We start from the raw sequence: 10864 nt of genomic DNA, 5'->3' as shown, positions 1-10864 counted from the left end.
CTAGACATCAAGTTCTACAAGCCTCACAAAGGTGATGAACAAGATCAAAGATGCTAGAAACTAAAGCAGACACTCGAAACTAATCATAATCAACATGTCCATGAGAGACAATCTGTAACAATCCAGAACCTCACCCAAAATGGCTAGTCGGAAGGTATTATTTGGATTCCTTGATCCTATATAAGTACCAAAAATCTACCCAGCGAATAACCGATGTGGGACTAAACACACGCCCGCATAGATCCTTACATATAAATCGTTCAAGAACGATCCTCAACAGCAAGAACTCCGAAGGATTCTTATGATTAATCACGCTCCAGCCTTGAGGTCAAGAGTCATCCATCAGACTGAGTTGCCCGTCTTCTTTGCAATCAAAGATACGATTGTACGACCTTACTTGAACAGAAATTTGTAACAACCCAGAACCTCACCCAAAATGGCTAGCCGGAAGGTACTATTTGGGTTCTTTGACCCTGTATAAATACCCAAGATCTACTCAGCAAATAACCGATATGGGACTAAACGCACGCCCGCATGGGTCCTCACATACTCCTCTCGTTCAAGCCCTGACATCCTCATCAGGCTAAGGGTTCAATCCATTCAAATCTAATCACAAACACCACGATCGGTCCGTGGTCAGCCCCAATGGATCCGTGCTGCAGTATTCCCTAGTCCACATAAGTTATGGGCCGGGTTCCCTCTAATACTATTTGTAACAACCCAGAACCTCATCCAAAATGGCTAGCCGGAAGGTATTATTTGGGTTCCTTGATCCTGTATAAGTATCCAAGATTTACCTAGCGAATAACCGATGTGGGACTAAACAAACGCCCGCATGGGTCCTCACATATTTGTAACAACCCAAACCTCACCCAAAATGACTAGCCGGAAGGTATTGTTTGGGTTCCTTGATCCTGTATAAATACCCAAAATCTACCCAGCGAATAACCGATGTGGGACTAAATACACGCCCGCACGGATCCTCACATACTCCTTCCGTTCAAGTCCTGACGTCCTCGTCAGGCTAAGGGTTCAAATCTATTCAAATCTAATCACAAACACCGCGATTGGTCCGTGGTCAGCCCCAATGAATCCGTGCTGCAGTGTTCCCTAGTCCATATAGGTTATGGGCCGGGTCGGCTCTGATAGCATTTGTAACAACCCAGGACCTCACCCAAAATGCCTAACCGGAAGGTATTGTTTGGGTTCCTTGATCATGTATAAGTACCCAAGATCTACCCAGCGAATAACCAATGTGGGACTAAACACACGCCCGCACGGATCCTCACAGAATCTTCATATATTCAGTCTAGCTGAACGATTAACTTTACCCTATGCCATGACAGTGTGAAAGTGAAAAATAACTCAGTTTATTTGAACCTCACATTAGGAAGAATAATCTCGCGCCATGGAAGTGTTGCCTAGAGTTATTTGTTTGATACCATGCGTTGCCAAAAGTTGGTGATCATGAGATTTTCTTTATACAGGTACCTAGGATGAGGAACCTTTATTGACATGGGAAATCACATATCTAAGGATAAAGCTTTAGCACCAAGGTGAGTTTTTTTTATGTAAACAGATGATAGGTTATAGAACTCTGCCAAGGATCAGAAAGACCTATGTTCTCGGTAAAGATACAAAAATGTACGAATTTTTGGAGGCAAAATTTGTACATAGTTATAAGACATAATAAAATACGCTCAAAACATTCTCCCAATTTCTCTAGCACTCCAGATTAGATCTAACTACAAAAGCCTTGCAAGTTAAAATAAACATCGCAAGCAATTATGGAATCTTGAAAACAGCAAGGATTTGTAAAGCAGCTTAAGCACCAAGATTCGACAATTCTTGTTTGACAAAAGAAGCTACTCTACCTAGAAATCTTTTCAATAACATAGTATGTGATATAACTGGTGACACAATTTATTTCTGTGCATGACTGCGTCACCCTTCATAACATGAGGTTATCATAGGTGTCAAGAGGCAGATAAAAGACCAACAAAATTAGCGCAAAGCTGAAAAGCAAAAGCCATTCTTCCTACTATTTTTTTGAAAAAAAAAGAAAGAAAAAAGGGAAAATGCACCCTTGCACAAAACTCAAACTATTTTATGACCAATAATACCAAGTCTAGCATGGTAGCATCCCCACCAAAGTTCCAACATCAGTGCATCTTTAGGTCAAAGGTTCGAGCAGAGATTTTAAAAAAGCCAAAAAAAAAAAGAGGCAAAAATTCCACATATATATCTATGAATAGATATCTGTTGATTTCCAAAATTATTTTCTTCGCTTTGGTACAACCCATAACAACATCATGCTATCATAGCTTTAGGATAGAGCTTAAAAACGCCTCTCATGTAACAAAGATCCATCAACTTGCTTCAAACTCTCCAAGAAAGCTTATCAATAATAAAAGAGTTCTAGATAATTTTGTGGGTGGGTAACCAATAATATCATCATTTTTGGATCATTCTATTGGAAGATACCAAAAGGTTAGAGACATAAGAAAAATAAATGCATTAAATAGTTGACAGAATCTAATCAACATCAGCCATAAAGAGCAGCCTTTAATACATATGCCCCAGAAATAGGACCATCATTTTGGTCAGATGGGGTTATCAAAAATTCACAAAAACCAGGCAAACAACAACCAAATAGAGTTGAAAGATATTTTTCATGCAGTAGCGTTAAAGAATTCAAAATTTCTGAACTTTCTGAACAACTTGTTATAGTACAACCCACGAGACTTATCCATCACCTTGCAAAGTCTGATGCATCATCATACAAGCTAAGGTTCCAAGGCTCTCCTTGACCAATTCTGATCGCATGGCCCTACCTAACAATGCGGACTGCTCTCAGAACCCAGAGTCTTCCACCTGGGTAAGGATTCTTTGACCAAGAATGCCAAGACAAGGCCTATAACAGGCCAAATCTGAAGACCCTGACATACTAGGCAAACCACATGGAAGAAAGCAGGAGCCTTTTTGGAAAAGCATAGAATTGGGAAGCGAGATTGCATAACACCAGGGGTGAAAAAAAAAAAATCTGAAACGCTGATTGCATCAGCTTACAGGGAATCTGGTCATTGCTAGAAGGAAGTATCTGTGGGAAATTTTTTCTTTTAACAGCAAAAGTTTGAAACAGAAGAGCTTGGGTGAAATGAAGGATAAAGGTAGGCACAGTATGCAAAGGCGAGATCCTTTTCAATCTACCAGGACAAAAGGTTCCCTCGCACTCAAAATTGGAATTGAAGACTTATCTTGTCATGAGAATTTTTATGCATGCATCCAAGCTCCAAAGAGATGGAAAATTTAGAATGGTGTACAACAAACACAAGAACTAATGCCCATAAAAATTGATCAACTCACCGAGCCTTCCTCCTGGATTTGAATGGAAAGCCACCAGGTGACGACGGCGAGAACTCCAATGGGAGGTGCGGAGGCTTGGACTGGCCGGTTAGCATTCCAATTATCACTTTGATTGACGGCCGGCGAGCCGGAGACCGCTGAAGGCAGAGGAGGGCGACCGTGATGCAAAGAAGAGCCTGCTCCCCGTCCGTCGCTCGAAGGGATGGGTCGACGAGATCGAGAAGCCTTCCTAAGTGCGCGAGGTGCCGCGCCCACGAGATGAGGTTGGCCCTCTCGAACTCGGACATGGGCGACGCCGTCACCTGCAGCGGGCGCCGCCCTGACACGAGAACCAGCAGGAGGACACCAAAGCTATAGATGTCGCACTTTTCCGAGAGCGCTCCGCCGCCGCCGTACTCGGGGGCGGCGTAACAGACGGTGCCCCTCATGCTCGGGGTGCTGCTCACCGTGCCGTTCGGGATGTCCCCGCTCGCCCACTCCTGGCTTCTCCTCCTCCTCGCGGTCCTCATCTCCCCACTGATGCCTTCCGCCCCCCAGTCCATACCGCTCCGGCTGCCCCGGCTCTTCCTCCTCCTCCTCCTCCTCCTCTCCGAAGGCGACGCCAAGTCCTCATCTTTCTGCCACAATTGCTGCTCTCCTTTCTCGGTCTTTCTCTTCGACTTTTGCTTGTTCATGAGCTCCTCGCAGAACTCCTCCCGCCACCACTCCCTCGCCCTCCGGCTCTTCTCCTCCTTGTTCGACTTCTCCTCATCCAACAAGGCCCACCACTCCATTCGCCGCCGCCGCCGCTTCTTCCGCTCCGACCTCCCCCCTCCCAATGGCTTCGGCAAGCAATCCTCTGCAGGAGCAGTCGGAGCTGCAATCCAATCACTGTTAGGCCGCTCATTCTTGATTTCCGATTGAATCCATTCCACCACGTAGTCTTTGATGCCGCCGCCTGACTCGGAATTTGCTCCGCCGCCAGTATCCTTTCGCCGCCGCCAGTCCTTGCCCGCCCCGCTCTTGTTCCGGCCTCCTCTCTGGCTGCCGGAGGCTGCAGTCTCCTTCCCACTGTCCACACTCATCATGTCGAATCCCCCTCCTGTCTCTGAAGTCGATGCCACATTCAAGGCCGCCGCCGTTTCCACCGGCGATGCCGTGGTGAAGACCTCATCTTCCCCTGGGGATTTCTCAGGAGCGAAGCCTCCACATCCGATCGCCTCCTCGAATTCGACAGTCGTCGTGGTGCTCTCGGCTGTCTCTCCCATGATCGAAGCATCATCCTCTCCTCCTCCCACCGCTGGCTCCTTCTTCATATCGTTCGAAACGGATTTGGAATCATTGGCCACGGCCTCATCCAGATCGATCTCGATGACCACCTCATCCTCGCCCAAATTGGCGGCGGGGGCGGTTGGGGGCTCGTGAGTGACGGGAGCCTTGAGGCGGGCGAGACCGAAGTCGGCGATCTTGGCGGAGAGCCGGGCGTCGAGGAGGATGTTGCTCGGCTTGATATCGCCGTGGATGACCGGGGGATCGCACACGGCGTGGAGGAAGTGGAGGCCGCGGGCGATGTCGAGCGCCACCGAGAACCGGCGGTCCCAGTCCATGAGCTCCGGGCACCGCCGGTCGAGCAGAGCGTCCTGAAGGCTCCCGTTGTGCATCAGCTCGTACACCAGCAGCAGCCTCCGCCCCGTCCCCCCGCCCGTGGCGGAGGCCTCCACCACCTCTTCCTCCTCCTCGTCCGCCTCCATCCACCGCCGCCGCCACCACCGTCGACTATGGCGCTTCTCGTCGGAGCTGCAGTACCCAAGGGGAACGACCACCCACCCCCGGTCCGGCGACGACCCCATAGCGAGCATCTTCCCGGCAAGGGCCAGCTCGTTCTGGAACTCGCGCTCCCCCTGGAGGGATCCAAAATCCATGAGCTTCACGGCAATCTCCTGACCAGAGGGGAGGGCGCCGCGGAAGACAGAGCCAAACCCGCCCTGACCGACCTTATGGGAGGGGGAGAAGGAGGCGGTGGCGCGACGGAGCTGGGAGTAGGAGAACCGCCGGAGGGGGTTCGGCGGAGCAGCCTTCAGATCGGCAGGCGCGGTGGAGCCGGCGCGACCGCGGGCGAGGCGGCGGTACAAGATCATAACCAGCAAGGCAGTGGTAAGGACAAAGAAGGTGAGAACGGCCGCCGCCGCCACCACGGTGACCAGGATGGGATGGTGGCTATTATGGTGGTGGTGGTGGTGGTGGTGGTGGTGCGGGATAGCAGCCGCAGTGGGGTCCGGCGGGTCCGCCGTCCCCTGCGGCAGCCGGGATGGCATCGGTCCAGATAGCTCCTGGGGATAGTAACAAAATATATAGCTCAGAAGTTGAGGGAAAAGATGAGGAAAAAAGTTCCCTTTTTTATCACTGCGATCTTTCCCCTTCTTTAGCAAGTCATCATGGACACGGAGAGAGGAGGAGAAGGGAGGGGAATCGGGGGCGTCTTTCTCTCTCTCTAAAGGGCGACCCGGAAACCTTTTGGGCCATTTGGTACTATTCCATTTTATTCTTTTAATAAGAAGAAATAACATATCAATAAGTGATAATAATTGAATAATTTAATTATAAGAACTAATAATTATATATATTTTTTACACGTAAGTACATCTAGAAAAAATTAGAATAAAGGATGCAAAAAATAAAAAAATTGCAAGATAGACTCAGTATCCTTCCAGATAAAAGGCACCGCCATAGTGTGGCCATTATCTAATGAGTTTATTGGTCAAACGAGATTGCTTTAATAACATATACTCTTATTATTATAACTAATTTAAATTAATTTATCCCGTACCATATAGTTGGTAAAAGAAGTTGGATTCGTGCTCGTTGTGATTTATAATTACACGCTTTTTTTGATTAAAAACATGGATTATATTAGAGGAAAAGAGGCATTATTTTTTTCTTAACTTTTTTCTCCAATCGCCTACGTAGCCATCATGCCAGCTTGAACGCGGTCGAGAGGAACCAGAGGAGAGTGGGTAAAAGAGGGCTGGCTTTTGTTCGTCTTTTAATTGGGGAGAGACCTTTTAACGTAGGGAAGTAGGTGCGAGCAAAGTGGAGTCTGATTTAGAAAAAAAATATTATTTCTTCGCACCAGGCAGAACGCAATGAAATATTTTAACCAAGCTACATGAACTTGCCCTAAAACTTAGAGGCATATTTGGTTGGAAGGTGCTGGGCTGTGAGTTCTATTCTAATCGTTTGATTGGTGAAAGTTCTATTTTCATTTGATTTTAGGAGGAAACAGAGATGCTCCAATCCTCCAAAACCTAATTCCGACTCTTCTTTGGTATTCAAATTTCAGTTCTGATTCTAAATTAGATTTCAGTCATAAATCAAATGCATTCAGAAATATAATCATTTCAACTTCTATTTCAATTTCGATTCTGATTTTGATTTCGATTATGATTACGAATTAAAAGCACTTCGGGAGTTATGATAGCTTTGCAAGTAAAAATCTATATTAGCTATCCATGATTATCATCATGGTGATTTTCTACTGGCAACTAATGATGCAAGTATACTCATTCCTAGCATAGCAATGGGGCAAGCTGGGACCGAGGACTTGGTACTAGATAGCAGTTGTTATAATGGAATTTAGCATGATTACTTCAAATTATTGATCTATATTGCACTTTTTCTATAACTATTTTTTGCTTTTGCTTCCACACCTATATCCTATAGTTCTTATAGCCTGTTATGATTTTTGAATTTAGAAGCTCAACAGACTTTGATTCAAGTATTATGACAACTCACTTAAGTCACAAATCATTTATATATATATATATATATATATATATATATATATATATATATATATATATATATAATATTAGCTGAAAACAAAAATGAAAAAACATAATAGAATACAAATGAAGCTTAGAAAAAAGAATCAGTACCCAATGTGTGCTTAAAATGATGGTAAAGAATTGATATCAACTTTTAAATAATGTTTACATTGTTTCCAAAACATTTCTTTTTCATATCATGAAGGTAGTATGGACTACTAAGAATTGATGCATGGGTTTCTCATGATGGTAAAGAGAGTTATATGCATGGTATATTTTATCAGATATCTTCTTTTTGACTATCATTTTTTTTTAAAAAAAGAAAGAAATGAAATAAAGGGTATCCATCTGCAAGAGTTGTTACTCTGTCACAAAAATGTATTAATCTTCGAAGCAGAGATAGTAACGAAGCATTTAGGGATAACACAGTTTTAGAATTTTCTCGTGGCAAACAGAGCTGTTGCTGGAAATTGGACCCGGGGGCCGCCGCGAAGCCGGGTGATGACCCAAAGATTGATTCATAGATTGATTTTGATGATCACAAAACCTTGAAGTATAGATACTAATGTTTATGTTGCAAGGAGAAAGATATTTATTTTGCAAGGAACATAGCAAGTTGGAAGAACACAAGAAGGCCTCCAAAGCTCTCAAGTTGGAAGAAAGCTACAATTTATTGGCCCAAGTTTAAAGTTCAAAGGATTCAAATTGGAGGAGTAAAATCAAAAGAAAAATTCAAAAGAACAGTCTTCGAGTCGACTCCAGTGGAATTCGAGTCGACTCCGGAGAAGTATGAGTCGACTCCGGAGAAGTATGAGTCGACTCCTAGGAGTCACAGGCAGAAAAGTCAGAGAGCAGTTTTCGGGTCTGAGATTCGAGTCGACTCCCGCATTGCACGAGTCGACTCCGAGACTCCGCGACCATCAACAGACAGAAAACCAAGTTACTGCCTCTGAGATTCGAGTCGACTCCCAGACAGCTCGAGTCGACTCCAAGGCAGCGCAACACCAAGATGGCAGAAGGCTGTGTTTCGCAAACTGAGAGCCGAGTCGACTCCAAGGAAGTTCGAGTCGACTCCAAGACTGGACGAGCCAAAAGACAAAGGATCGAGAGTTCGGGCTCTGAGATTCGAGTCGACTCCCAGGACAGTCGAGTCGACTCGAGAGGACAAAATTCAAAATTGGATCCACGGACTTCAGTGGATGAGCCGACTCCGAAATTGCCAAGTCAGCTCCAGAAGTTGGCGAGTCGACTCCAGGTTAAGACGAGTCGACTCCCAGTCGAGGCAAGCACATTAATTCAAATTTGGAACAGTGGCCGAGTCGTCTCCGGTAAAACACGAGCCGACTCCTGCAACAGGCGAGCCGACTCCTGATCGCGCGAGTCGACTCCGATCCCAACGGTAACATTGTCAAAAAATGCAGACTGTGTCCAACGGCTCTTTTTCTTGTCTCTAACGGCTATATTCTTGTTTCCACGCCATCTAAAGCTATAAAAACAAGAAGAGAGCTAGGGGAGAACTTATGGAAGTGGGAGAGATCATCTAGGAAAGAGATCTCAAAGAGATTACAAAGGAAATCTCCCATAAGCACAAAAGGGCCATCCAAAATGAAATAGAGAGAAGAAGAGCATCCAAGTGAATCCGAAAGCTTCCTCTCCATCCGTGTGCTGCCTCGGGGATCCTCTACTTCATGCCAAATCAGAGGAGGATCAAGTAAAGAAGAAGCCGAGCTCCTCCATCTTCAAAACTCGTTTGAGGGCTTCTCTTTACTCTATTTGTTTATATTGTCATATTTGCTTGTTAAAGAAGCTTTGTTTTGTTTTATACTTTGTTTTAATATCTTGTAACTTGATTCAATCAAGGGATTGAATCAAGGGGTTAAGGTTTGTTGGTGAGCCAAAGAAAAACCAACGGTGTTAAGGTTTGTTGGTGAGCCAAAGAAAAACCAACGGTGTTAAGGTTTGTTGGTGAGCCAAAGAAAAACCAACGGTGTTAAGGTTTGTTGGTGAGCCAAAGGGAAAACCAACGGTGATAGGTTTGTTGGTGAGCCGAGGGTAAAACCAACGTGTAAGGGTTTGATTGTGATCCCGGGAAAACAATCGGGGAGGTTCTAGTCGGTGAGCCTGGGAAAACCGTCCGAGTTCGTTGTGCGCTCGTAAAACAACAAGTTGGGTTGTGAGCTTGTAAAACAACCGGCTGTAATCGGTAGGATTATAGTGAAATTTCCAAGAGGTCTTGGGGAGTGGATGTAGGTGCTGGGGTGCACCGAACCACTATATGTCCTTTGTGTTTGTAATGCCTTTAGTTATTGTCTAACTAACACACTTACTTACTTAGATAAATTGCTTGCTTAATTCTTATCCGCACATCCTTTAGTTGCAAGCATATTTAATCAAGTCGAAGTCTATACATCAAACCCTTGCTAAGTTTAACTTTCACTGTGCATCTATACAACTTAGCATAGTAAATCAAAAAGTTTTAGAAGTAGCATAAAAGTTTTAAAAGACCCAATTCACCCCCCCTCTTGGGTTGTATCTACTGGGCAACAAGTGGTATCAGAGCAGGTGCTCAAATATTATTTGTAGTCTTAACCGACTAGAGCCAAAGATCATGACAACTCAAATAGATAGTTTTCTAGGAGAAGGACAATCAATTGATACACCTCCACTATTTAATGGTATAAACTACCCACATTGGAAAATACGCATGCGCATTTTTATTCAATCACAAAACTATTATTTATGGAAAATCATAACAAATGACCTTCACACACTCTCTCATATTAATGAGAAGGACTTAGCACAATTAAATGCTAATGCTATGAACATATTATATTGTGCTATTCAAGAAACAAAGTTTAATGAAATTTCTGCATGCTTATCTGCTAAGGAGATCTGGGATACTTTAGAAAATATTTATGATAAATCTCAGATTAGCTCTCATATGCTTCAATTATATACTAACAATGAGACTGCAGAAAAGGGTGATGAATCTCCCTCAGTCGAGTCGACTCCAAGTAGCTCAGAGTCGACTCCCAAGTTAGTCGAGTCGACTCCAATAAGGTCCGAGTCGACTCCGAGGCAAATCAGCTTCCTAAAGATAAAGAAAAAGAGGAAGCAAGAAGAAAGGAAGAAAGAGATAAAAAGGAAGAAAGCCTTGACCAAGAAAGAGTCAAGCCAAAAAATAAAGGTTAGGAGCAACAATGATGATATTAGCTCCAAGAAACTACAAGAGGTAACTGACTTGTGCTTTATGGCACAAGAAGACAAGGTAAAATCTGAATCTACTCTTACCTCAAATGATTTTCAAGAAGAATTCTCTTATGATGAATTATTAAATGCTTTTCATGAGTTGTATAGTGATTGTAGAAAATTATCTGTAAAGAATAAAAATCTTAAGAAACTAAATTCTGAAAATGAAAGCTTAAGGTCATTTTCAGAAGAAGTGATTCAGAAAAATCATAGCTTAATTAAAGAAAATCAAAACTTAAGTAATGAAATTAACCAATTAAGATGTTTTATTAACAAATTCACTGTGAGTTCAGAAAGATTAAAAATGATATTTGAAAGCCAACATGCTGATTTTGATAAATCAAAATTTAGCTTGACTCCTTCACTTAGCCATAAATCTCTAGAGAAAAAGGTTATCAATTTACCAAGCAAACCATTAAATAAGATAACTTATTTCAAAAATGAAA

General features: G+C 43.8%; 1 protein-coding gene and 1 long non-coding RNA gene across 2 annotated transcripts; one reads left to right on the top strand and one right to left on the bottom strand.

Moving 5' to 3' along the window:
- Nucleotides 1-2500: 2500 nt before the first annotated feature.
- LOC103702803 (receptor-like serine/threonine-protein kinase At2g45590) lies at nt 2501-5880 on the bottom strand. The gene has a single exon (XM_017841756.5). The coding sequence runs from the start codon at nt 5658-5660 to the stop codon at nt 3363-3365; it is 2298 nt and encodes a 765-aa protein (XP_017697245.4). The 5' UTR covers nt 5661-5880; the 3' UTR covers nt 2501-3362.
- Nucleotides 5881-8459: 2579 nt separating this feature from the next.
- LOC149753404 (uncharacterized) lies at nt 8460-9852 on the top strand. Its single transcript, XR_016395782.1, has 2 exons — nt 8460-9050; nt 9165-9852. It is a non-coding gene; the product is annotated as an uncharacterized LOC149753404 (long non-coding RNA).
- The last annotated feature ends 1012 nt before the right edge of the window (nt 9853-10864 follow it).

This window comes from Phoenix dactylifera, chromosome 6, assembly GCF_051530095.1.
Source record: "Phoenix dactylifera cultivar Ajwa chromosome 6, Ajwa_hap1_PhDact_Kaust_v1.1, whole genome shotgun sequence".
Lineage (NCBI taxonomy): Eukaryota > Viridiplantae > Streptophyta > Magnoliopsida > Arecales > Arecaceae > Phoenix > Phoenix dactylifera.
Note: the sequence above shows the minus strand (reverse complement) of the source record. Positions and strands in the feature narration are given on the sequence as shown.

Bases quoted from the DNA above. Each gene is read 5' to 3' on its own strand.
- LOC103702803 (XM_017841756.5), bottom strand. From the start codon at position 5,660: ATGCCATCCCGGCTGCCGCAGGGGACGGCGGACCCGCCGGACCCCACT.